This window comes from Rhamphochromis sp. 'chilingali', assembly GCF_963969265.1.
Source record: "Rhamphochromis sp. 'chilingali' genome assembly, chromosome: 3".
In the NCBI taxonomy this organism is placed as follows: domain Eukaryota; kingdom Metazoa; phylum Chordata; class Actinopteri; order Cichliformes; family Cichlidae; genus Rhamphochromis; species Rhamphochromis sp. 'chilingali'.
In genome coordinates this window covers 16,587,315-16,614,654 of record NC_137931.1, presented here as the reverse complement: position 1 = coordinate 16,614,654, position 27,340 = coordinate 16,587,315, and the positions used below count along the sequence as shown (strand labels likewise).

General features: G+C 41.5%; 2 protein-coding genes across 4 annotated transcripts; both read right to left on the bottom strand.

Moving 5' to 3' along the window:
• Positions 1–1,988: 1,988 nt before the first annotated feature.
• LOC308394568 (cystathionine beta-synthase-like) lies at positions 1,989–12,651 on the bottom strand. Of its 2 annotated transcripts, none has more exons than XM_080878942.1 (15): positions 12,400–12,651; positions 8,631–8,891; positions 8,190–8,296; positions 7,872–8,006; positions 7,695–7,774; positions 6,756–6,960; positions 6,538–6,677; positions 6,318–6,443; positions 6,115–6,199; positions 5,211–5,316; positions 5,012–5,089; positions 4,794–4,928; positions 4,532–4,640; positions 4,151–4,235; positions 1,989–2,779 (listed from the first exon to the last, which is right to left on the bottom strand). In XM_080878942.1, the coding sequence occupies exons 2-15, from the start codon at positions 8,882–8,884 to the stop codon at positions 2,646–2,648; spliced, it is 1,779 nt and encodes a 592-aa protein (XP_080735068.1). In that variant the 5' UTR covers positions 8,885–8,891; positions 12,400–12,651; the 3' UTR covers positions 1,989–2,645. The 2 variants fall into 2 exon arrangements, with proteins under 2 accessions (XP_080735068.1, XP_080735069.1); XM_080878943.1 differs by having other exon boundaries at positions 6,538–6,629; positions 12,400–12,634.
• A 752-nt stretch (positions 12,652–13,403) lies between these two features.
• Positions 13,404–26,081, bottom strand: LOC308394569 (splicing factor U2AF 35 kDa subunit-like). Of its 2 annotated transcripts, XM_080878944.1 has the most exons (8): positions 25,987–26,081; positions 23,716–23,803; positions 21,985–22,051; positions 16,871–16,920; positions 16,240–16,338; positions 16,008–16,141; positions 13,771–13,863; positions 13,404–13,682 (listed from the first exon to the last, which is right to left on the bottom strand). In XM_080878944.1, exons 1-8 carry the CDS (start codon positions 26,028–26,030, stop codon positions 13,574–13,576), a joined length of 684 nt encoding a protein of 227 aa, XP_080735070.1. In that variant the 5' UTR covers positions 26,031–26,081; the 3' UTR covers positions 13,404–13,573. The 2 variants fall into 2 exon arrangements, with proteins under 2 accessions (XP_080735070.1, XP_080735071.1); XM_080878945.1 differs by lacking the exons at positions 23,716–23,803; positions 25,987–26,081 and adding an exon at positions 17,600–17,666 and having other exon boundaries at positions 21,985–22,042.
• Positions 26,082–27,340: the final 1,259 nt, after the last annotated feature.

Below are 27,340 nucleotides of genomic sequence, written 5' to 3'. Positions count from 1 at the left end.
GACTCCCACGCCCCACCCTCCCCTCCCCAGGGACATTGCTTCAGACATTGACCCCCAACACACCTTCCACCTCTCCCCCCTTCACCCTGCCCCTCCCCAATCAAGACTCAACGACCACCCCACCCTCCCCAATCCAGACTCAACGACCACCACCACCCTCTCCAACCCAGACTCAACGACCTCCCTCCTGCTTCAAACGCTCCACCATCATCCCTGTTCCCAAGAAACCCACCATCACAGGACTGAATGACTACAGACCTGTCGCCTTGACGTCTGTGGTCATGAAATCCTTCGAACGACTGGTGTTAGCCCATCTGAAAGACATTACAGGCCACCAGCTGGACCCTCTGCAGTTTGCCTACCGGGCAAACAGGTCGGTGGATGATGCAGTGAACATGGGGCTGCATTACATCCTGCAACACCTTGACCGCCCGGGAACTTATGCCAGGGTCCTGTTTGTGGACTTTAGTTCGGCTTTTAACACCATTGTGCCTGAACTTCTTTCCTCCAAACTCTCCCAGCTCAGCGTGTCACCAGCTACCTGTCAGTGGATCACCAGCTTCCTGACAGACAGAATGCAACAAGTGAGGCTGGGGGAGATCACCTCTGAAACCCGGTCCCTCAGGATTGGTGCCCCTCAAGGATGTGTCCTCTCACCACTACTGTTCTCCCTCTACACTAATGACTGCACCTCCAAGAACTCGGCTGTCAAACTCCTAAAGTTTGCAGATGACACCACTGTCATTGGCCTCATTCAAGATGGTGATGAGTCTGCATACCGGCAGGAAGTTGAGCGGCTGGTACTCTGGTGCAGTCAGCACAATCTGGAGCTGAACACTCTTAAGACTGTAGAGATGACAGTGGACTTCAGGAGACATCCCTCAACTCTGCTCCCCCTCACCATATCAGACAGCCCTGTGTCAACTCTGAAGACCTTCAAGTTCCTGGGTACAACCATCTCCCAGGACCTGAAGTGGGAGACCAACATCAACTCCATCCTCAAAAAGACCCAGCAGAGGATGTACTTCCTGAGACAACTGGGGAAGTACAGTCTTCCACAGGAGCTGCTGATCCAGTTCTACACTGCGGTCATTAAGTCTGTCCTGTGCTCCTCCATCACAGTCTGGTATGGAGCAGCCACTAAACAGGACAGGAGCAGATTGCAGCGGACTGTACGGGCAGCAGAAAGGATCATCGGCATGCCCCTGCCCTCCATCCAGGATCTGTACCTCTCAAGAACCAGGAAACGGGCAGGGAAAATCATCACAGACCCCTCACACCCTGGACACAGACTTTTTGATCTGCTGCCCTCTGGCAGACGGTACAGAAGCCTGCAGACCAGGACCACCCGACACAGGAATAGTTTCTTTCCCCTCGCCATCTCCCTTCTTAACAGTTGACCTGTCACACTGCTCCCACTGCCAGACTGCAGCTGCACCTTATGTACATTTTGTAGTATTCATTCCACCTCATTCATTTCTGTATTTTATGTATATAAGTTTAGATTTGTTATTTATAGTTGGTTTACACAGCTTTGTGTATGTATGTGTAATGTGTATATATAGACACGTGTGTGTGTGTGTGTGTGTGTGTGTGTGTGTGTGTGTGTGTGTGAGATTTACATTGCTGTGCTTGAGAGCCACCATCTAGCGGAACCAAATTCCCTGTATGTGTCTGCACATATACTTGGCCAATAAACACGATTCTGATTCTGAACTTTGGGATGTGGTGGAACAAGAGAGTCCAGTCATGGATGTACAGGTGAAAAATCTGTAGCAACTGTGTGGTGTCATCATGTCAACATGAACCAAAATCTCTGAGGAAAGTTTCCAACACCTTGCTGAATCTATGCTGTGAAGAATTAAGGCAGTTCTGAAGGCAAAGTAGGTACAACCTACCTAACCTCATTCCTAAGTTTCCCTAAGCATCTTTTTGTTTCTGAATATTTTTTTCCTCAAATTGTGACAAAGGGAAAAAAGAAGCCACACTGCTACAGAGTGTAATTTTTATTTAGCCTTATACATCCATTAAGGAAAAATGATGTCATAGAAAAATATTTTCTCCTAGACACTGCAAAGATTAAGTAGTCCAGACTACTTTACACTTGAATAACACCATGATTATATTCAGATTTCACATTACCTGACATGGATTATTCTGTGTACACACAATCATGAAATCAGCATACAGCGAGCAATAATGAAAATATAATATGCATATTTTACACATACACACAGCAATTCCCATAATAAATGAATTGAATGTGACTTTTGTATTCCTGTCTGGTATACAAAGCCAAAGTGATGATGTAATCATTTACTTTCCTCGCAGCCTCTCTTCAAGTCCGATACAAAACAATAAAAGTCTACACACTGTAACAAAACTTATAAAAGATTCGAGCACTACAGGCTTGAGCAATAATAACAACCCCCATCATAAGCTGACAGTAGAACAAAGTATTCTGCTTATTACACTTCAAGACTCAAGGTCAAACATACAAAAATGATTCAAAAAGAGAGAAATAAGAGCCAAACTCAAACCAAAACTTCTAAAAAACTTTCTGCCATCTTTAAGACACTAAACTAAATGTCAATGTGTTTGTCATTCTAAAGTAAGAAATGTAAAGGCTTGTAGTGTCTTTGCTTTTAATTCAGCTCATCGGTGGATTCTGACATGGAGCGCTCCTGCCTCTTCCGGGCTGTGACGAAGTTGAGCAGGTCGACAGCTGTCACCACCCCGAAAACCATCTGCTTTTTGCTATGAGAGCCATCAGTCAAGTCTGGTGGAGGACAAGGAGTAGAAAAGATAGTATCAGAGCAATTATTAGTCTAAAGGTTTTAACTCAACTATCAAAGTGTTGCAGTGCTTCCACTAAAAACTTTAAAAAAAAACCCCCAATAACAATAATAATAATAATAATAATAATAATAATAATAATAATAATTCCTACAACTGTAATGTAGGACTCTGGCCACTAGGGGGCAGTGGAACAAGCCAAGTGGGCTCTTTAAACTTTTCAATATTCTGTTGGAATTGTCTCTTTAGCTGCCAAATGGACAGTCATGTCCCTTAGCCATTTGATGCTGAGGATCCAGTATGCAGCATGGTCACATACTATGGTCAGTATACGAATGTAAATGAGACACATGCAGTATTCTAAATATGCACGTGATATGTCAGTTAGGTTCAACATCAGCAATATTACACTTACACATGTGTATCAGCTGACACGTAACAGTAGCTGCCACCTTTCTGGAGTTTATTTATTGCTGTCAGAGCTCCATTTTACCAGCAACAGGGAGTGCTCATGCCAGAATGTGCAGTATGGGGTGGGGGGGGTGGGGGGGGGGGGGGGGGGGGAAGGAGAATAAATAAATGTAGCTGATCACACCACATTGTGCGCCTTACTCGCCATCTAAAGCTGATTACGATCAGTGGCAGGTATACTGTATTTTACAGTTCAACCTTTTTAAATTAATGCCTACTTGGTCTGTGTAACCACTCCGACAGCCATATGGGGATGATAAAAGTTGCACAGTGCAAGTTTGATTGATAGGTCTGTTTGTCCATCTTTGATCAATTTAAAGATGCAGAATTGGTTTTATTATGAAGCTGCTGTGCAGGAGGAAAAGAGGAAGACCACAGAAAAGATTGCTTATCCTATTTCACTACACCCTTCAAAGGGTTGGTGTGACAAAGGAGGATGTTAGGTGTAGGGCCACTTTTAATGGGTGCAGCCAAAGGAAAAAGATAAAGATTGAAGATTCCTTCTCAGCCTGCACATTTTGGATTTCAATACTGAAGAAAAAAAAAAGCCTGCTTAAATGTAACCTTGACAAAGCTTGCTGTTTGCTAAATTGTCTCTACTTGGACGGTCAAGGTCATCTAAAGCCTGCCCCCAGATTCTCACACTGAGCTTGTGCATCTATACTCAAGCAAGGAGCAGCAGGAAGCGGATATACTGAGCTCACAGAGCTGTTAAAAATGTGGTTCTTGCAAATACACAAACTCAATGTTTTTACACATTGAATCACTAACCCCTGGTCATAGTTTAAACGCACAGATTGTCAAGACTTATATCCACAGACAACAGCAGCTCAACCAGCCACAGCACAAACTTCTGGCAGTGTGTGTGCATTGCTGTACTCACATTGGATCTGTTCGTGTACCACCAGTGCGAAGTGGTCAATCTCCAAAATCGAGGACAACTTTCCCAAGTTGTCAGTCAGTGTGATCTGAATTAAAATAAGAGGATGTGCTGAAGATATAAAGATACATAGAAATATATAGATATATACACAGCTGTCACAACATCTGTCACAGTAAAACTTTCTGTATACACAAAGAAATGGAACAGAACATAACACAAATTTGTCTTTTTAGCACTAAAAACAAGTCTTATTTCAAACCCCAATTTTCTAGTTCAGCAAGTTTACAATCCTTTTTTTTCTCCCTACCTGGAGATCATCCTCAGCCAATCAGAATCAAAAGAGTAGTCTTTAAAATCCATTAAATTTCCAACCAAACTAACCTGTTTGAACTGCTTGTAAAGCACTTTGCTGACAGGATCTGACAAGTTGATCTTCCCTGCAAGGATCGAAGATAGCATGTTGCCTAGAGTCACCATGCCCAGGATCAATCTACACACAAAAACATAAACAAGAAGTGAAGTTAAAGGTTAGTCAAGGATAAGGTTTTCAGGGTCTAAAACACAGCTTCCAGGAATGTGTGAAGATCTAATATTCTGTGCTTTTCTGTTGTAAAGCTAATCTTTCTACCTATAGCACACCCACCCTGTGTCATCGACCACCGGCGCCTGGTCGAAGCCATTATGCTTGAGGATCTGGATGGTCTTTTGGCAGCTAACGGTAGGCAGGACAGTGAGCGGGGCAGACATGTTCAGGCACTGCAGCTTCAAGTTCCACCACCTGTGAGAACACGGCATGTTTAATGAGCGTACATAGAGAGAGACTTAAAAACTGGAGATTTGGTCTTTTTAAATGACACGCACCATGGTTTCTTCACCATGAGGTCCTCCTCCCTCAAAAAGCCCTTCTGGACCATCCACTTATCACTCAGGAACTTTGACCTTGAGGGGGGTAAAGAAGAAAAGATAAAGAAAAGACTGATCTGTGTTTACACAAAGAAAGCAAACAAATTGTCTGCATATATCTGAAGGACCTCTAGCACAAACATATATGGAAACTCACATGTAGTTGCGGATGGAGTCCGGCAGGATCACCACACAGCGCTGGCCCTCTTTCAGCTCCTTGGCGGCATGCACAGCTGCTGCCATGGCCGTCCCCGAGCTGCCTCCTGTTACAGGAAAAAGCAAAATGGTAAATGGCCTGTATTTGTATAGCGCTTTACTAGTCCATAAGGACCCCAAAGCGCTTTACATTGTAGCCACAACCACCCTGGAGCACACTGACAGAGGCGAGGCTGCTAGACACTGGCGCCACCGGGCCCTCTGACCACCACCAGCAGGGTCAAGCGTCTTGCCCAAGGACACAACAGCCAAGACTATCCAAGCCGGGGCTCGAACTGGCAACCTTCCTATCACAAGGAGAACTTCCAAGTCTTGAGCCACGATCGCCGGTAGGTTAGTTTGCCTTAATTGGCACCCAGGTACCCACAACATCTTCCTCATGAAGCTTTTCCCTGGGAGCAAAAGTATTCCTGGAGGCTTTGTGCTTCTTCTGTTGTCTTGTATGCCAGTCAGTAACCATTCACACCCACGTCCCCTCGAATAGGATGAATTCTGCCGTTTGTTTATAAGGAGCACCTTCCTGTGGTGATCTACTGGGCTCTGGAGGAGTTTCAGAGCTTTAGAAACTAACCAGAGTGAAACTATGAAAAACATTTTAGTTCCACCTCCTGCCTGTCCTGGTTGAAGCAAAGTCTCTTGTGACCATCAGTGGTAGGATAAATCAAAAAATGAATGAATCGAACCAATCAGCATAAAGCTCCATATTGTTTTTCAAGGCCAATCACAAGTCACTACCTCAGAACAGGCCCTGAAATAAGTGCTGTGTGTTGGCCACTAAAAAAATAAAAAACTAATAAGTCCCGGGGTAGAAGAGCCTACCTAAATCAGGAACCACAAAGACTTACCGCACAGCAGGCCTTCCTCTCTGATCAGCAAACGAGACATGTTGAAGGACTCCTCATCGTTGGACTTGTACCACGTATCGACCACCTGGAAATGTTGACGGGGGAAGAAAAAAAAAAAGTAATATTAAACATACGACATTACCATGCTCACTTAGGAGCATTCATGAAAAGGAGATGGGATTATAGACGCCGCTTGAACCAACCGATCTGTCGAGGACGGTGGGGATGAAGTCGTACCCGATGCCCTCCACCTCGTACTGGGTCTTATCGGTCTTGTTAAGCTCCTCTGGCTCAGCCAGGATTGAACCTTCAGGATCAACACCAACAATCTGCGCACAAAACACACCATTCATAAGCCACAAGTAGCTCAGCAGATATTTATCTGAAAAAAGAGGAGAAACATAATCTCAAGAAAGAGCTTACTTTGATATTTGGGCATCTTTCCTTCAGCTTGCGGGCGATGCCTGTGATCGTCCCTCCTGTGCCTGCACCAGCCACCAGCATGTCCACCTTACCTGTCAGCAGAAACACAGAACCTTGTTGACTTGATTTCCAGTGAACTTCTAAAGTGAGTTTTAAGGAAAAAGCAATAATGCCGTTGAAGAAGTTTCTGTAAATTTTACAGCTCAGGATGCTCGTACCTTCACACTGCTCCAGGATCTCCTCGGCTGTGGTGTCGTAGTGAGCCAGGGGATTGCTCGGGTTGCGGTACTGGTCCAGGATGTGCGAGTTGGGGATCTCGTTCTTAAGGCGCCAGGCCACGCCCACGTGAGACTCTGGCGAATCAAAACGGGCGCTGGTGGGCGTACGTACGATCTCTGCTCCGAGTGCTCTCAAGACATCCACCTGTCGAGAACATCTGACAAATATTAACACTTGTACACGATGGCCTGACTGCAGTGAGAAACACCGACAGGAATTTGTTCTTTAAAACATTCAAGATTCATTAGAATTAATAGATATGCAGTAAGCTTGAAGAACAGTAGTCTTTTTAAAAGGGTACTAATGTTTTTATTTTAATGTAATTTAATGAAAGCTACTGTGGAAAAACAGCTTGAAAAAAAAGAATAAATTAATAAAATAAATTCATTAAAAAAAGAAATTAAAAAGGAATACTGAGCTTGTTGTAATGTTCAAAAAATTGAACAAAAAAAAGGAACAAATAATCAGAAAATATTATTAAAATCCCTTTAGAAACAAAACATAAGATATATGATTATTTAAAAAAACAAAAAAAAACAAAAAAACAAGATAAGATATAATATAGACCTCAAACAAAAACTTTGAACATTTTGTACAAATGTACACTAGATTTATATTTTTGCACAGCTTTTAAAGATTGCATCATATGATGCAACAGCAATGCTAAAGCGTGACCTCTGCCTCTATAACAGGCTGCGATTTGCATACTTAGTCGCAACATTTTCAGGAAAAGCCCCTCTGAACAGAAACCGCACTTTTCTATCAGGAAATCATACCCTTCAATTTAGCTGTAGCAGTCTAGACATGTTTTACTCTGACAGAAAAAAAAACCTGCCATGTTTCTGTGAGTTGTGGTTTCTATATGACAGGAAATTCACCTTCTCCATGCTCATCTTCTCTGGCATGACAATGATGCAACGGTAGCCTTTCACTGCAGCAGCCAGAGCGAGTCCGATACCTTAAGGAACAAAAGAAAGAAGCAGATTTGAGTGGCATTATCAGCACAGGCTTTCGTGTATTTTTTCACACCAGCACAGGCGCATGCAGGGGATTACCAGTGTTTCCAGAGGTGGGCTCTATGATGGTGTCTCCTGGCTTGAGGATCCCGGCTCTCTCAGCGTCCTCCACCATCCGCAGACTGATTCTGTCCTTGACACTGCCGCCCGCATTGAAGAACTCGCACTTGGCCACTACACCAAAAAAAGTGTCACAATAACATATTAAAAATCACAGGAGCCAAATGAAACAATTAAGATACAATTGTGATCTGAAGAAACGCTCACACCCCAACCAGCGCTCACAAGTTTGCACAGTAACCAGGCAGACGTAACCAACTTCTGAATGTGTCTCGGCTTGAATGTGGTGTGACTCACATATTTCACATTTGAGTCCAAAGGCTTTGGGGATGTTGTTGATGCGTACCATGGGAGTGTCACCGATTTTGTTCAGGATGTTGGGGAGAATGGCTGGTGCAACAGTCCTGAGAGGAGAAGGGGAAAAAAAGAAGAAGAAACCTCAGCGAGATGATAAACAGAAGCGCCACGTCTGGCTGTGCAGATAGACTGGACGGTAATCACTTCTTTATCAGGCTAAGACTGTCTTTTATTGCTATCACTAGTGTGAGATAATAGCACCCATTTCCACTCACTTCACTGGTCTGAGAAGTCTAAACAACAACAAAAATAACAGCCTCTTTTTCAGAGCTTTAAACAAATAGTGTAACGCCTTTACGACAGTTTTTTTATTTGTAACAGCAGATCAATACAACAGTGCTGAGATGCAAGAAGCAGTGGATATCTGACTGGCACGCTGACCTTGAAACTTGAGTGTGGGGGGAGTCGGATTTTGAGGCTTCTAGGCTCCACGTGCAGCGGCTGGGAAGGTCGGGCCGGATCCATTTCCTTTCGGGAGAAGAGTTCTTTGTTTTGATCTGAATGTTTCTGGCTGCCTCCTGCGACTCCTCCTCCGTCTTCAGGTTCTCTCCGTTGCTGAAGCCGTGCAGCTTGCCAGCGTGTGGACACACAGGGCTGTTGACTGTGGTCTCTTTGGATGAGGGAACTGATGGCATTGCTTAACTTAAGGGGAAAAAAAACAAAAAAAAAAAACAACTGTAAAGTTATCCAATTATGTAACACACTGTTCTTACAGCATGTTCTGATAAGTTTTCCTGCATCATCAGTGACTTGGCTGACAGCCAGGAAATTAAATACTTTCATAATGTTGTTTTTGACTGACACAAGCAGTAGTCTCCTTCTCTGCAACCTGCATCAAAGGCATGATGCATTTCTCTATTATTAACTAAATAGCTCCAGTTTCTACTGCTCATTTGGGCTCAAAATATTCAACCCTGTGAGTTTATACCAAGGAGATGGGCTCAATCCTTCAATCACTTTCTTTGTGTGACCTCGATTACTTTTTAGAAAAGTTATCACCAATAGTTTCGACAACTGAGGTGTATCTTACAGAAATAACTATTAAAGTGCAGTTTAAACCCTCTGAGCAATAAAATCCAATGTGTCATGTTTGTAAGTGGAACAATTTCCAAATGAAGGAAATCCGACCATCCAAGAACCGCATGAATGCATGGTAATGCTAAAATTTGGATGGGTTTCTTGTTGGATATTTGGACAAGTTTGATGCACGATTTTATGGCAACCCAACTTAAAGTTGAGATACTTCAGTCACAAGTGCTGGACTGATTATCCACAGCTGTGGAACCAGCTTTGGGAAGGACCCTCTCTAATTTTAAATTCTGCCAGAGCTTTCTTCCTGTTAAGGAAGGAGTTTTTCTTCACCACTGTCACAAATTACGTGATCACGGGGTGTGTCTGACTGTTAGGGTTTCTCTCTATTATTGTAGCATCTTTACCGTACAATATAAAAGGGCTATTTTTATTGTAAATAAGATAACCTGAAAAAAATTCCAAGAGATGACAAATGTGAGCTAAAGGACAATCTGTTAAAGCTTACATTCAACTTCACCAATCAGCAAACACAGTGCAAAGCAAACACTGAACCACTCCTTTCTTTTATTAATGCTGAGTGACATCTGCACTGCTAAAACAAATCCACAGCTCATCTCCATCTACCACCGCTTTTCAGTCTAGTCTAGTTTAGCCTAGTCATGACGAGTGGCCAAATTCTGCCCTTATCAAAGCTACGTGAGAAAGCAAAAGTGGGAGTAAGCAAGGGGGGGTGGGGCTGATAAAACTTCAGTTAATATTTCATCATTTCTTCTCCACAGGAAAAAACAAAAGCTTCTTTTTAGGGGGTTGGTAAGCAGTATTGTTTTTATAAATCATAAGACTGATTGCTGTTCCCACATATCAAGATTTAGACACACAACACCGACAGGCACGCATCCGTTTTGAGGATCTACAGAAAAGAAAATTACTGCTTTTCTCATTGTTTGTAAATGTAGTTAATCTAAACCATAAAAAGATTTTGTAATCAGTTATAACTGGTTATAAATGCTACTAATGGCTAACCAAATGTTAAGCATTACCTTAAATCTGAGTCGGGTGTTTAAGAGTCTGATGAGATCAAAGGGAAGCTTTAAATCCAGTCTTTGATCATTAATTTGACAAATAAGCTGGGTAATTAAGGACGAGGTGAAATACCTGACATGAACTTCAGCAATAACTTTCCAGGAAGAGAGCTAAACCACTGAGTGGCAGTTTGGCTAAACTGGCAGGAACAAAAGAAAGATTAGCTGGAAAACAAGTTACAATTTTAAAATTTCACTTGTAAATACAAGACAAACCTCAGTCACAGTCACAGCCTCTGCAACATGATAATTTGCCATTTCATGTGACGGTTATATGACTCCAAACACGAGAGCAGTACAACAAGAGCTTCTCAAACTTTCAGTACATTTTAATCTTACTACTTTCTGTCACTGTGATAACTTTTTAAGACTTTAAATCAATCAGTCAATGAGTTAAACAACAAAACTACAGAACAGAATAAAGTAAGGTAAGTACCAGTTGCTAAGACTGCCACAGATTTACAAGCCCAACTTTTTCCTCTTACTACATCCTGTTGTTTCCCTCCCATCCCCCAGCTGCAATGGTAGCACATGAGGCTTCACTAACACACAGAGCACACACCGACAGGGCCAGCTGTTACAACGGGGCCCCTGTCTTTGACTGCAGAATGAGTTCAGACAATGTCCACAGGAGTGGACTAAACACATTTTCTTAAGCCTGCAGCTCCCTGCTCTACACGGAGTGGAGCTGGCTTTCACGCGCTTTTGTGGAATGTTGCCGTTACGATGATACATGCATTTGATCTGCTATCAAAATTTAAACAGAAGCACAAACCACCTACCCTACCTTTTCCTTACAACCACTGCTAGGCACACTGCTAATTACAGTAACACTTGCAACATCGATGCTGGCAAATGTGTGTGGTATGTGTCGGCCTTACAGGGTTTAACAGGGAAATATGATCCTCCTGGTGGAGGACACACACACACAAAACAAGTCTGAGCCAGGCTTGCAGGGCAAGAAAGACTTGAAAGAGGATTTGCCCAGCTTAAACTTAAGTTTGGTTTAATACACCATACTTCAGCCAAGAGTCCAATCCCTAATTAAAGGTCCCAGGCTAAAGAAACATAAAAAATCAGAGTTTGGCAACATCGGTCCACTCTAATGAAAAATCCCCCCTCATACGTTTATCTGCTTTAAAAAGGAAAAAAAGAAAAGAAAAAGGAAAGCACCAATGGTATGTTCACCACTCTTGGGAGTCCAGTGGTGACTATGACTTGCAGCATCCCTTTATGGTTTGCAGCATTTAATTGCTCTGGCAGCAACAAACACAACCGAAGTATCTGCTTGTTGGCAATACAACAGCACACTATAGATATCCACTGAGCCATCACAAATGATGTGCCAATGCGAATAGCAGTAATGATGGCCATAGAAAGGCCGTATAAAGGTTCACCCACATGCATAACCTTTAATAGGACAGTGTAGGTCGCAGGAAAATAGTTGTTTTTGCCTCTTTTAATAAAACAATTTAACGATAACACTGAAGGCTATCGAAGTAAAAAAAAAAAAGAAAAAAAGGAAAAAGGTTGTCACAATTTTCTGGGAAAAAAAGATTTAAGACAAAAAAAGGGGAAAAATCTCACTTGGCTGCATTGCTCAAAACGAACCAGAGCACGGAAACAGCATGATAGAAATAAACGCTGCGTCATTTGAAAATAATAGATGATGTGGCGGGATACAAAGGAGACAAACTACAAAAGGTAACCAAAAGGGGGGGAAAGCAAAAAAGCGATTAATTGTAAAAAAAAATAAAAACAAAACCCCCCAGTAATGCTTACATAATTTAATATAATAAATATAGGACACCGCAGTGTGTATGCGAACACCTGAATTATAACACATCGGCTGGAAAAGGTCCAACAAAAGCCTGAACTGCGCAGCTACAATGTTGCATCAGAACTGAGGAGCTGGAGGCAGCTTTCTATCAGCCCATGGGAAAATATAAATTAATTTAATTCGAAAAAAAGTGTTTAAATACGTCGGCTTCTCCTCGTTTCCATTCTCTGTGTCAGGCGGCTTTATTTTCACTCACCTGGAGATTTATCTTGAAATCTGCGAGAAAACTGTACTCCGGTACGACGAGCAGACGACTGCACAGCCTAGGGATCAACTTCCGACAAAGCAAGCCTTTAACGTGCCGACGCACGTGGACTAAACTGTATGGAGCGCAGAATTTTTAGGGAGACGCTCTTATTGGCTGCGGTGGGGGCGTCTGTTTGTGGGCTGTACGGAGATTTCTTTAAAAGGGGTTGAGGGGGAAAAAAACGCTGAGGTAAAGTAGTCCGTGGCACCTGTTTACTTTTTACTGACCAAACACACCCCCGCGCACGTAGACACCGCGTGTAACAACTTGAAAGCTTCTCATGAACGTCTTTTTTTCGCTAACATTTGAATTCAAGTAAGCAAGGGTTTAATAATCTATTTTTTTGACAACGTAACTAGACTTATAAATTCTCTTAAAAAAATACAAATAAAATACTTTTCAACTCCCAAGCAGCATTTAAAAGTACAACACATGTACTGTATTTGCATAGAAGTTTGATGTATTTGTACTTTATTGTAGTATTTGTATCTTTATAACTCCAGACTATGCACATTAAACTTAAACCATCTTAAGTGGATCTTAACCCACCATCTTAATTGCTCAATCAATACTATGACAAAATAAGTTTAGATTTGAGATCTATCTGGAGATAATTTTTTCTTACTTAATTTAGAGGGGGTTTTTTTCCCCTTCTTAAACTACCAGAATATTTATCACATCAAATTTAAGCGAAGTGTCAAAAAAGGGAACTAGTAAAAGAACAGGCTGATTAGTTAGCATTGCATCAGCCATTTACCAGAAAAAAAATGCAGCAACAGTTGTCCGCTGTTAGTGACTGTGTGAAGGAAAGTTTACAGTCTGACAGACTACGAAGGAGCTTTAAAATTAGTCTCTGGTTAGCAGCTTTGGTATAAAAATATAGCAGAGTAATAATAAATCATAATAAAATCCTTCCTAGAATAGGATTGAGTCTTGAAGAAAAGCGGTGCAGATGCAGTTACAAATCTGTTTTTTATTGAGAAAGCGGCACAAGCTTGTCTTAAAAAAAAGGGAATAAGAGAAAGAACACTTCCAACAATTCACAAAAAAACAAAAAACAAAATAACTGTCATCACTGTTGGGCTTTAGGGGGAGAATTTTGGTGGGTCCATCTCGTCTACTTTCAGAATCTTCCGGAGCGTTCTCGATCCCTCGACCTCCGCCTCTCGCGGTCCCGCCGTCGATCCCTGGAGCGGGAACGTCGTTCCCGGGAGCGCGAGCGTGAGCGGTGTCTGGTAAAGAAGAGAGCAAAAGATATTTATTTTCAAATTTAAAAGCCATACACAAAAGCAGTTGTCTTGCTCTCGGGCTTTACAGGACCTTTTCCTGCGGCGGCCGTACAGCTCCCTCCTCAGTTCCCTTGATATTGGTTTCAGATGCATGAAGTTGCAGAAGCCACCTCGGGTGCACTCTCTGTAAGTAAGCAAGTGTGTGAAGTTTGATTTCTATTGCACCTTTCTACATAAACATCACAAAGTGCTTCAAACAAAACACCAGAATATAAATTATCAAGTTCCAGTCACAGATCTCTCAGAAGGAGAGTGTTCCAGAAGCCCAAAACTGTCTCCTTTAGTTTTCGTAAAGAAGATGAGTTCCCAAGACACTCAGCCAGCAGGCTCTGATCACATGAACTCAGGGATCTAAAAGTTTGCTCATGTAAGCTGATGTTTGCCTATGAAAAGCTCTAGAAGTCAAACCCAGAATCTTAAAATGGACCCTGGATTCATCAGGGAGCTGGATCAGCAACTGTGTGATGTGAGAGTACGCCATTCTAGAGTTTCTGCATAAACAAGTGAACGATAAAGCCAGATGTGATGTAATAAATGCATGAATAACAGTCACCGGTTTAGAGTGTGAAACAATGTGACTTAGCTTGGCAGTATGTAACACAGGAAAACAGGATGTGAAGGGTTAACGTTGCTGGCCTTGCATTTTGTAGATCTGTGCCACGAGGAAAAGTTGGCTCATAGTCGCACATTCTGAGGAGCCCTGCCAACCCACCAAGCAGAACACCTAATCTTTATCTGCCTCCAGAGTTGAGGGAGAGCAAACAACCCCGTTGATCCAATGGAAAAAAAAAAAAAAAAAAAAAAATCACAGAGGGACTTGTAAAGGAAAAGATCGCAAAGACCCTATCACTGACCAAGGACAGAGTGTAACTACATGTGCACGCTTCTCCTTTGCTCTGTGCCATCATCGTGTCAGCTGATGCTGTCCTTTTAGTTAAATGTGATTGTTTTACACTCAGGGAGACAGGCCCATTACAGTTGCTTCGAGTGCTGCATCCTGAGGCTAGCATCCTTGATTGGTAGACAAGCATTGGCTCCAGGGTGAACAGTGAGGCTCTGTCATCTATCCATCAGCGGCAGGATGACACTGTCTACATTATCTTGTAGACTGTCTAAGTAAATGGCCTGGCCTGTATTTGTATATGCGCCTTCAAAATAAAACAAGACGCACACCAGCTAAGAAGTTGCAACACGCGTTTGCGTACATAAGATTTTCTGGAGGAGGACAGATTTGTTTAGAACTCTTAAAGAAGTCAAAGAAGCAGGCTCCTTTAAGCAATTACTTTGGTGTTCCTCCACCTCCAAAGAAATGTCAGGAGTCCAAAGCGCAAAAGGAGTGCGTATTCTTGGAAAAGTGGTTGCAGGAGGTGAGCTGGCTTCAAACAAATGATGAACGCACAGCGATGTGGTGCAGAATATGCCGTGAAAATCCCACTCTAGTGGACAACTTCTTATCTAGTGCGCGTTTTTTATTTTGACAGCGCACCTGCAGACCACTTATGTGCACCCCTGTATATAACCTTTCAAGCATTAAAGAGGCCGATAGTGCCAGCATTAACAGCAAACTAATGTGACACTGTGAGCATACGATGTTACACATAGTACAAAGTGACAAAATTCTCTTAAATGCACATGCAGTATTTGTTTTAAGAAAGTTTAACCTCTACTCCTTTTTTTACTCACTACAGCCCCGCCCCTCCAGTTCTGCCAGAGGTTTCTTCCTGTTAAAAGGGAGTTTTCCCTCCCACGTTCACCAAATGCTTACTCATAGAGGTTGTCCAATTGTAGAGGTTTTCTTGTATTATCATAGGGTTTTTATCTTACAATATGAAGCATCTTGGGGCAACTGTTGTTGTGGTTTGGCTCTAGATAAAAAACTTTTTTTTCCCTTCCTATAGTCCAGCGGTCCCCAACCCCGGGGCCTCGGACCGGTACCGGTCCGTGAGTCGTTTGGTACCGGGCCGCGAGAGTTGAGGCTCAGGTGTGAAATGTTCAGGGTTTTTATCGGTTTTGAGCGTTATTTTGTTATCGTTTACTTGGTTTTCCTGGGTCTTTTCACATGTGTTATGAATACATTTTCTTTCTTTCGGTACCGGTACTAATTTTATTTTGTTGTAAAGGCCAGTCCGTGAAAATATTGTCGGGCATAAACCGGTCCGTGGCGCTAAAAAGGTTGGAGACCGCTGCTATAGTCTATTAGTCAGCTGGTTAATTAAATACAGTAAAATGCTTTCATTAAACACTAACACGTTTTCTCACAATACTCACCCCATTTCATACTGACGGCAGCAGGCTTCCCTGAAGTCAGTGACTGGGGAGAGTTCTGCGTGGATGGGCTGGCCATTGAACCAGCGGTTGTTAAGGTCCATAACGGCTTTCTCTGCATCCTCCTCGTGACGAAACTACACCCAAAAGACACACACATACTTAGGAAATTACTGGTTTAAGCTCATCATAACAATTCAACCCCGTTTAAATAAACCAAGATCCTAAAACAGACCTTAACATAGACATTGCCGACGAGGTGGTCGCCTAAGTTATCACAGACGTTCATCTCCTCCACTTCTCCATACTTCTCCTCCATCTCTGTGAACACCTCCTGTGTTGGATATTGGGGGGGGGGGGGGGGGCACAATCGAAACCTGTCAAACCAGTTCTATTCTTATATTGCACCTCTTATAACCAGGAAAACCTACCACACAAACTAACCAAAGTACAAAGCGGCGGTAATGTAAAAACTGTGTAGTAAATAATATGTAGTAGTAAGTAATGTTATTATTGTGGAGTCATGCTGAGTGGCTTTTAATCAGTGAGTAATAAGTTATATAACAACTAAGAAGGATTATTAACCTTTACAAACAATCATCTCTACAACACATATTATAAAAACTGTTTTTAAATCTCATATTCAAAACCTATGAACATGATAAACTCACAATCAGTTTTTATTGGGTTATTAGTTAGCCAAATACCAGCCCCTCTAAACCAATAAAAGATCCTTGCTTCATGAATACACTGTCAATAACACCTTGCCCCAGTTGCTCTTTTTGGCTGAAATATGCAGATAACACATTCATGACGTCCAACAGTGCCACACGTGGGACACAAAGGAGAAACAAAAGTTCACTCACCTCAAAGAACTCATCGTAGTGCTCCTGCATTTCCACATCGCTGACGGCACCTAAAAAACGCCCAAAAAGGGACAGTCATGTCAAAGCTAGACAGACACTGGTGGTTAAAAACTCAGACCATGTTAAGCAACATCAAATCTTGCTAAACCCTGTTAATAATATAAAGTAAAGATTCTGAAGGAGATGCTACACAAACTGTCTTTAACAAGAAAACCCTTTAGTCTTCTCCAGGTTGGTGGATTTACTTTAAAATGACTTTTCTTGCAGTGTTTTGCCACCTTTACAGAACTGTTCACTGAGTACACAGGGATCCTAACATTAAATATGCATTTTAATGACAAACCCCTGACTAAGTCGGGGGCATCACTAGTAGAAGCCAGCTTCAGTAATGCAGAAGCAATCACTGTGCACTCAGTATGAAAACATTAAGTGTAGAAAACCCAGAAACAGTACTTTAATTATAGCTTTTTGGTTTAATCACATCTTGAAAATGAAGGAAGTGAAAGAAAAGCTGCTCTTTGCACATCAGTGCATGACACTGACTGGGCTAATTGGAGTTTAGGCCTGGAAAACATGCAAAACAGCATGAGGCCCAAAAACTCTGTGTGTGTGTGTGTGTGTACAGAGGACACAATTCTATACTTGACCAAATTTGATGTGGGGAGGTGTGGTATAATGAATTAAGTGCAGTCAGTGCTGGAGGGTCCTGCGGATGAAGGGAGAACTTACAGTGTAAGCATCAGCAGACTGGGCAGTTTTCAAGGTTATGAAGGTAAATGTTCAAGAGGGAAATGGTCTGAAATACAAAACGTAAACTGCTGTGATATAAATCCAACCGAATACAGAGCTGGGGAGGAAAACAATGTTATTAGATAATTTCTGTTGTGAAATTGCTCCTGCTGATCATGTGATGGTTACACCCGTTTGCACAATCTCAAAAAAATAAATAAAAAAATAAAAAATAGACCACTCCGCTGTTTTTCCCCTTAATATAGCAGATCTGTGGTACAAGAAGGCAAGACTGCACAATCACGCTGTATAATGTAGCTTTTGAATATTTTAGCTCATCATGAAAAGGCTGTAATATTAATAAAGGTCTAAAAGAACACTGCTTGACTCAAAGTTTAATTTTGGAGGTAACAGATCATCAATCACACCTGTTTAGTCTCTTAAAGTGTTTCTGAGTTGATTCATTAGATGAAAACTCTGCTTAAAGATTCATTCATTCATTAAAGATTCACCTCAAAATAATGGATAATCTGAACTTGTTCTTTAAAACATTTATAGCCTCACTTGGATTTTTCTTTGAAGTGGATCTATTATTAAAATTAAATTTTATTTATATAGCCCCCAATCATTACAACAGATTGCTTCAAAGTGCTTTATATTGTAAGGTGAAGACCCTACAATAAAAAAAACAGAAAATAACCCCAACAATCATACGACCCCCTATGAGCAAGCACTTTGGCGACAGTGGGAAGGAAAAACTCCCTTTTAACAGGAAGAAACCTCCGGCAGAACCAGGCTCAGGGAGGGGCGGCAATCTGCTGCAACCGGTTGGGGATGAGCGAGTGAAGACGGGACAAAGACACGCTGTGGAAGAGAGCCAGAGATTAATAATAACTAATAATTAAATGCAGAGGTGTATAAACACATAGGGAGTGAAAAAAGAAGAAGAAGAAATACTCAATGCATCATGGGAATCCCCCAGCAGCCTAGACCTATTGCAGTATAACTCAGGAAGGATTCAGGGTCACCTGATCCAGCCCTAACCAAATGACTTATCAAAAAGGAAAGTAGAGATACTGTCTGTCACACGATTCCAAACTGGAAGCTGAAGGCTCTGCCTCCCATTCTACTTCTAAATCCACCACAAGTAAAGCTGGGCGATATGAGATTTTTTCATATCACGATATGTTTTTTTCATTTCAGGCGATAACGATATCTATCACGATATAAGCCAAATAACTATATTTGTAAGATTTAAATGTGCTGTTGCTCACAAGTAAAATGTGAAATAATCAGCAGCTTGTTTTTATTTAAATATTTATTTCCCATAATAAGTTCAACAGGGTAGATGTACTTAAGGAACATGAGACTTTTTCAGATAAATAAAGGCAAATATTGCAAACTACACAAAAGGCAGCCGCTAAAGCGTTTAAGTTTCAAAACAGAACAAACGAAACAGACTACTAAATTGTCAATTCCACTTAGAAACAAAATATTAATTCTAAAAATAAATCTTAGTTTGTTTTACAGAAGAACAGACAAAACTGACTAACTTTTGTCAATATCAAATAAACTGAGAACTAAAAGGAAATTCTCAATCTCTCCTTGTTGTATAGCTTAGCTTTTCAAACTGTTTTAACAGTTACTTTAGTCTGACAAAAGCCGAATGACGAATTAGCGCTTCCAGTCAGAGACTGAGGCTACGTCCACACGTACACGGGTATTTTTGAAAACGGAGATTTTCCGTTTTCGTTTTAAAAAAGAATCCCGTCCACACATAAAGGCAGAAATGAAGGAAAACGCTGCTATGAACATGCCAAAGCAGCAGGTGGCGCTAGATTCCTAACCGTGCAGAAATGTTGGCCAATCAGAAGTCTAGAAGCCTCGGTGGGAAAAAGTAAACAAAGCTGGGGCATAGAAGCAGAACCGAGTCGTATGTGTGGACGGACAGTAACTGTGTGTATATGTAAGCATTTAAACACTGCAGAGAGTAGAATTAACAGTATTGTAGAAATTCATTTCACCGAAACAATAACGTGGCGCACAGTGTGACGCATGCACCAGTTTATTGTATTTCCAGACTTGCTTTCGGCACAATTTACAGTGCACGCTACTCTGTTTTTTGTCAGACTTGAAATAGCCGAAGTACCTTCACACTACGGAACTTCTATGGCTCTTCCGTTCGACAATCTCTCTGGCGTTGGAACCATCATCTGTTTTCTCTTCGGTCACGCTCGGTTGATTTTTCTAGTCGGCACACTCTCCACTTCCTCCATTACGCGCTGGCTCCATTACCCGCTGGCTGCTTCCCAAACAAACACACGTGCGGCTTGGCACTTGTGCTGTACGTAACAAGTCACGCGACGTGACGCTGCGGCTGTGATTGGTTCGGCTCTGCGCTACTTAATTTAGATTGGCTGACCTTTTTTTTTTTTATTTATTTTTTTTTAAGAGGACAAGAGCGGCGAGGTCTATCGCGATAGCTTAATTTCTCTATCGAGTAAAAGTTATATCGCGATACATATCGTTATCATTCTATCGCCCAGCTCTAACCACAAGTACCCATTATGCTCACTTGAAGCTCCAAATTTTTAATTTTTGGTTCCTACTAGGGTAGTTCTGCGTGATTCATGCTTTGGCACAAAAGCCCATTTCACCATCTTTCTACATCTATCTGATTTGGCTCCTGTAGCCCTCTCTTTAAGCAAACTGTTCTGATCAGCTTCCTCTCATAACGAGAGCAGCAGGTGGGAGGCGTTTCTATACCCATCTCTCTATGACATCATACAGAACCAAGAGTATAAAAAAAACTCTCAGAATCTGAGCATTCAGAGTAGTCTGAAGGCACACAGGCACTACTTGTCCATATGCTCACACGTTCACATTATCTGAAACTTTGGACAACATTTAAAAGTACATATATAACAGACTATAAGAAAAAGCATAATAGCTCCACTTCAAGTACTACAAATTTCTATTTGTTTTTTTAATTTATCAAGTACAGAGTAGCTGTGTATTAAAAGACAGTCTATCAACATTAAACCAAATACAGGCCTGTCAAAGCTAGCTGGATGTGTAGTTTGAACACAGAGCCCAAAGACAAATAGACAAGCTAATTCTCAATCCACAGGCAGCCTATGACTCCATTACCAACCTACCTGCATGAGAGGGTCTGCTTCAGCTCTGCCAGACTGGGCTCGACATATTTACTGATCTCATTTCTTCCATAATCAGCACAGTTTGTAAGCACTGTTTGCTTTAGTGTCACTGGTCAGACGGTTGTTTACTGCATTCTGAGTTACGTGAAAGCAGAGGCATCAGAAGCAGGTGTTCATGCTTTTTTGTTTGTTTGTATTAGGCGAGTGGTTCCCAAACTTTTTCTGCAGGGCCTCCATCAGTAGATAAAAACATTTTTCAAGGCCACCCCTCACATGCAATCTTATACACACTTTTTTCTCACAAACTCCAAACAGCTTTTTAGTGATCAATACAGAAATACAATTTAAGCATGTGAACCTAAAGAAAAATAACAAATAAGAAGCAACAAGTACTCAGGAAGCACAAACCTCCACCAAGGCAGCAATTTAAAAACTGCCTACGTAATTTAAAAAGTTTGAACTTGTTTTGACTGAACAACAAAGTGCAGACTTTTGTTATTCTCCCTGTTGAAACCCATTTTAATATACTGCACATTATTTTGAGTATAACCATGTTTATTTATTTTTTAATGTGGAATAATTTACTCGACTATATTTTTATGGTTTTCCATTAGGTGGTAGTGCCTGTTAGGAGGTACTTTTTTTTTTTTTTAAGTGGCAGACGTTGTTGTGTTTGAGATGGCTGATGACAGAATCCGTAGGGAGCTCGAGGTTTGCTTTGTGTCACGTGCAAACAACGTCATGGGAGTTTCGAGCCGCGTTACTAAAACGATGTCGATGTCTATGTCTATGTTAAGGTGGTCCTCAGTTTTAATGTAAAACAGCTGAAACCAAGTTCAGCAGGTGCTAGTGGAAAAGAGGCATAGCATTATACGACACAGTGGTCCATTTTCATTACACACTGTGGTGAAGCAGAGACTGAGATATGCCTCAGTATATTTTGTGGTCTTTTTGGCAGTTGTACTGTCCACGCTTTGCTTCAGAGACCCATGTGTCATTTTATTCAGCACTGCTGGACCATTACTCTCATAACTGTGCCTTCCTAGTTTGGGAACCACAGGGTTAGATATTACACATCAACTGTGTTGGGGTTCGTGGGAGATAATGGGGTCCGAACAAGTTCTCCAGTGAAGAAGGCTGAAGCAGTCCCTTGGATGTGCTTTTATATTGGACCAGTGCTTTTAGGAAACAGAGCAAGAAAACGTTGCTGATGAAAGTTTCACTTACAGCGAGAAGCGTCGGCTGTCTGCGCACTGTTCTGAGGATTGCGGTAGATGTTCTGAATCAAGATGGTCTGTGGAGAAAACAAGAAAAAGTGCATCTGGTGAGCCAGGAGTGTCAGGTTTTCAACCTTTTCTGGTAACAAAGACTTCAGTTTGAGCCTGTCAGTAATATCATGCTTTAGCACATTTAAAAGAAAAAGAAATGTGATAAGTGTGACATATTAGGGTCAATGTAAAACTACACTGGAATGTAGGCTGGCCGTGTGTTTGCGGCAAGTTTGCCATGTCTTCCCCACTCTCTACATTTTAGCCCACACTCACAGTAACCTCAGTTAACCTACCTCACGCAACTTCACATACTTCACATAACATAAAGCACCAACTTTTTCCCAATTTCAAAACACAGGTTACTGAATACCACACACACAAAAAAAAAAAACAAATGAAAAAAAAAAAACCCCCACACTGAAAATGATCAACAAGAAGTCAGTGACACATTAAGGCAAAGACAAACAAAGCACATGAGTTTGGAATAACATGAACAGGACAATGACCAGAACACTTTTCTCACATTTACACCCACCCACAGAATGAAAATCACTAGAACCAGGACAAGTTCTCTTGTAAAAGAGATCAAATATACTCACGCATGGGATACATTTAACAGGAAAATTCACAGACACTTTTTAGGGTAACAGACTCATTGCTTTATGCATGCAGACCAATTGTGCTTATGAGCGTAGCCACTTCTAAAGGCTCATTTTGAGCCAAGAAAAACCCTCACTTTTTACACACACCATGCAAACCTAACATAACTTTAAAACCACAAAGACTTTGAGCGCATATGAGCAATTTTATGCTCTTGTGTCTAAATCCTTCAGGGCCACGGCATGCAACTCATTAAGTCAAGAGGGCAAACTGCAGGTCTTAATGTTCAATTCCGATTTTTTGATCAAATCCGTTTTTTTTGTCTGCTATTCACACTACAAATAAAATGTGACAGCAAACGCGCTCTAGTGTGAACACTCAAAGCGGCCTACATGCGCAAAAGAAGACGTCACACACAACACGCTCTGTTTAGACCCAGACCAAACAGTGTTGTTCGACTGATGGCCCTTAATATAAACACTTGTTTCAGACTTTACGTTTCCCAGTTTTGCTTTAAGTTATAAAGTTATTTTGTTATTTACATATGGCCTGATAATTATCCTTATTGCTGTTTTAGAGAGGAGCAGTGCTTCAAAGTATAGTTGTCTGTCAGAATCTGCAGATTATACAGTACAAATAAAATGTTCACGTTTCTCCAACGTTGTCTTCCCAGCAGTTTCACTGGATGGCCAGGAAGCGTTCACGATGTCTTCTCGGGCACTGATAATTGGTGTCTGTCTTGTGTCAGTGACGTAAAAGACGGATTTAATGCGACATGACCATTCAAACAGCAGTCGCTTTCTAAAACATCAGATATGTATCGGATTCAGTACTACATACAAAAGTGACCCAGATCGGATTTGAAAATATCGGATTTGTGCTGTTAACACTGTCACACCATGATCGGATATGGGTCGCATAGGGTCAAAAAAGTCAGATTTGATGCGCTTTCGCCTGCAGTGTGAACATAGCCTAAGTGGGTCAGGAGGTACACTGGGTTATCAGTGTACTGCAGGGCTGAGGGTTCGTGGTCGACCTCATGCAATAAAGTCATCAATTTAAAAAGGTACTTTGCTGGGATACCCACCTGGCTGAAGGTTGGTTTGTTGTGCAATCTCGAACAGCGGTCTCCATGTCTGCAAGCTCCAATTTTAAAGTAGAAGGAACAATTGACCCTGAAAAAAGAAGAAAAATCATTATCACACATATTTAGAATCTGACCTTGGGTGTTGCTAAGGTGTACGAATGTTGACATATTAACAGAACTAATGAAAAAGCAGAATGCAACTACCCTGTTTGTTCTGAACCATCAGTGATGGGTCTTAAACCGTTTATAGACAAAACCTAATACGGAGCGTAGAGATATAACCTTTATAAGCAATAGACAATAACTGTTTTATTACAGATGCAACATACAATAACAGTAGCTGCACTACAGTAACACAACCACACCCATAACACTGCACAGAAACAGCACAATGCTGCACACTCCGACTGGTAAGATAACGAATGAAATGACTGTGATAAATACAAAGGTTTGGTTGAAGGTTTGTTAACATCTGAGGCTGGTTTTAAAGACCATAAAGCCAACAAAGTTAGAAAATGAGACTAACTACGCTTCACAACCCGATAACTTGTTGTAGATGCTCTAGTCCTGCAGGTGCTGTCGCTGCCAGACCAGGCCTGACGTCTGGCTAAGTCCACAAAACACAGACGCTTCCTTGCAAAACAGAAAGACCAGATTTACATAGCCTGTCTAAAATGGGAGGGAGGGGTGCATTACAGAATGAAATCCAAAAGTATCAGGGCCATGACCGTCAGGTCCTTGGGAGTCATAGTTATACAAGAAGTTGGAACTTCATCCACTCCCAGAGGAAGTCAGGGCAAAACCCAGTCAGGAAACGAAAGTCTGTGTCTGCTTCATTTAGGACATGTGAAATGTCAGAGTAGTGCAGACACCAGGTGCAGAGGTGTTATGCGTTTTACATTTAATACATACTCGAAAAGATGTGGGAAGAAAAAAAAGGTACCAAAAAACTTCCAAAACATATATTTTGCATTTCTTTTAACTATTAAAAAGCATTTTAATCAACTCATAGCTCTCTGTGAAATTGGTTGATTGTATACAAATGATAATCTTAATATAATGATGCAATATGGACTAAACTTACTATATAAACTGCTTAGGTTACCAGGGTTATCAACAACTATAATGAATTTGGGAATTATACTTTATGACCCATAAATCTGTTGAAATTATATATATATTATGTGTAGCAGCTTATGTCAAAACCAGCATCTACAATATGTGTACATTGTTGTTTGTAAATACAGTTTTCTAAACAATTTTCAGTTGTTGTTTTTTAATTATTTGGGACAAGTCACGCATTCCTGTAAATAAGAGATCATCAAACAGCAACACTAATAGTACCTGTAACGGATTACTTTGTCTTATACAATGAATGTGTAAGAAGAACAATAAATACATGTTACTCATTTGTTTGGTGTATAGGAACAACTTTTTTTCACCATCATTACCACCAAGTCACGTCTTTTTCATATAAGACTGAAGCAATGAAGCACTGCGGGGCTCACTACTAGTACTGAAAGACATCAGTCGCATAGTAGACCGTGTGAACATTACAGCTACGGCTGGCCTACTTACTGATCTTTCATTAACGCGATACTTGATCAAAGTTTGTCCGGGAATTAAATTACATTGATTCTAGCCTCTTAATACGCACAGTACAAATGGATGTACGTTTCTGGCTCTGCTTGGGTATCTCAACCACTGTTGTGTTTCACCCGTACGAAACCAAAGATCCTACTTGTGGAAATCATCACATCAGTACATAAACGTATAGCTAACTTAAAGCTACTTTTAAGACTTCAGCAGGCACATAGTGGAAGATGCTTTCTGCTGCACTCCACCGGTGGGGCGGAACAATACAAGCCAGACAGGTACTCTGCTAATCAGCTTCTTAACTGAGCGGGCCACGCGTTAGCGGTTTCTTCTTCTCTTTGAAAATTTCTTTAACATACACTTAACATACACTCCAGTTGTGCACGCACAAACTGGAAACATTTAAAACAACTGAATGTTTTGGCGCAAACTAACAGCACGCAAAGGCTGCAAAGTAGCCAGGGCATGAGTTTCATTCAAAGCGTTAGCTTAACGTTAGCTTCCTCCTGCTAAGGTTAGCTTGACTGGGACATGCAGCTGAGCTGTGGGTACAAAATAAGCCCCACCGCCGGCAAAATAGAACCACTGCAAGTACACTTTACATAAAAGCGATATCTTATACGAATTTAAGAACGAATAATATTTAAAACTGACTGAAAACTGTTCAAAACTTACTTGTCTTTCTCTGTACCGAAAATGGATGCCAGGTACTCCGCCATTTTCGGGTCGTCGGAAACGTCCTCGTTACGTCATTACGTAAAGAGTGGGCGCTTGCGTATGGTTTTCATCCTGTACTTAGCCGTACCGCCGGCTGACAGCGCTGTTGTTTCAGAAATTAGTTCCCTCCTCGGGTGAACAGCGCTGTGCCATTTTTTTAATTTTCTCGAATAGCATGAAAATTCCCCTTTGATTAAGTAGTTTTACGTTATTCCCCACCAAAATGAGGACTAGTTTCCAGATATAGAATTGGAAAAAATTAAGCAAATTTATTTCCAGTTGGGACGCAGCATTACAAAGTAGGCTATTAGAATTATACTTTTACTTATAAAACAGCCAGATTATTTTTTTTAAGTGGATAGCTACTTTTCCACATGCTGGTGGCCAAAGCTGAGAGATATGGGCAAAAGAAAAAAAGCTCAGTGTACTTTTAAGTATAGGTGAAGCTCCCAACCACAGTATATTTCTATTCAAAAGATAAAAAAGCAACCCTGACATCTTTGGGGTGATTTATATCTTCAGAAACCTCCCAGAGGACTCCATTAAAACCCAACTGAAGGTGATTGACTGACAGATAAGGGGTCCACGGGTTGATGGTCTTACCAAAACAGCAACCACACACACATGTCAACAGAGTGGGCATTAAAGCCACAAAGTCCCCATCTCCTCTTCAGAGCAATGTACACCCTCCGCTCAAACCACAGTGCTCTGCACAAGGTCGCACAAGTTTGCAGGAGAGGCAGACGGCAACTTAAAAGGAAAGGAGAGGGGAAAGGAAGTCAGCTTAAAGAAGGTAAACCACACACTCTACCCAGAAGTGATGATGAAGGTGCACAGGTTCACAGAGCGAAACAAGACTCTGAAATGAAAAGTGTGCGCGAGAGAGGGCTCATGTGGGAACCCCCTGTTTTTGAGATATTTCACTGAATTTGACTTGCAAGATTTGCAGAAGCAAGACCACCCACTGGTGTACACACCCCAGCTTCAATCACACAGAGGGTGGGAGAGAGACAGAGATAAGGGGAAAGGAGTGAGCAGAAAGAGGAAGGAGCAAGTTTCATATCAGTGTTTCTCTTTTGGGTTTATCACATAATAATGCGCTTGGAGGAACATTACTGCCTTGGGCTGGCTGTTACTGGACAATGACGGGAGCTTTTCTCAGCATCATGAGGGCTAATCGATGCTGGACCATCCTCCATGTGTCCATCTTGGTTGGGCTGCTCCTCACCTTAAATGCTCAGAGTAAGTTGATGTTTTTGTACAGATCGTGTTGTGCCGTCTCAGTATTTGTGGAATATTTGCTTTCTTCTCT

Coding starts and splice junctions, on each gene's coding strand:
- LOC308394569 (XM_080878944.1), bottom strand. CDS start 26,030: ATGGCGGAGTACCTGGCATCCATTTTCGGTACAGAGAAAGACAA. Junction 16,142..16,239: donor TCGGCAATGTCTATGTTAAG/GTCTGTTTTAGG, acceptor TTTTGGGTGTAG/TTTCGTCACGAGGAGGATGC. Junction 13,864..16,007: donor TGCCGTCAGTATGAAATGGG/GTGAGTATTGTG, acceptor GCTTACTTACAG/AGAGTGCACCCGAGGTGGCT.
- LOC308394568 (XM_080878942.1), bottom strand. CDS start 8,884: ATGCCATCAGTTCCCTCATCCAAAGAGACCACAGTCAACAGCCCTGTG. Junction 6,961..7,694: donor AGAAGATGAGCATGGAGAAG/GTGAATTTCCTG, acceptor TGTTCTCGACAG/GTGGATGTCTTGAGAGCACT. Junction 5,317..6,114: donor AGAGGAAGGCCTGCTGTGCG/GTAAGTCTTTGT, acceptor TTCCTGTAACAG/GAGGCAGCTCGGGGACGGCC.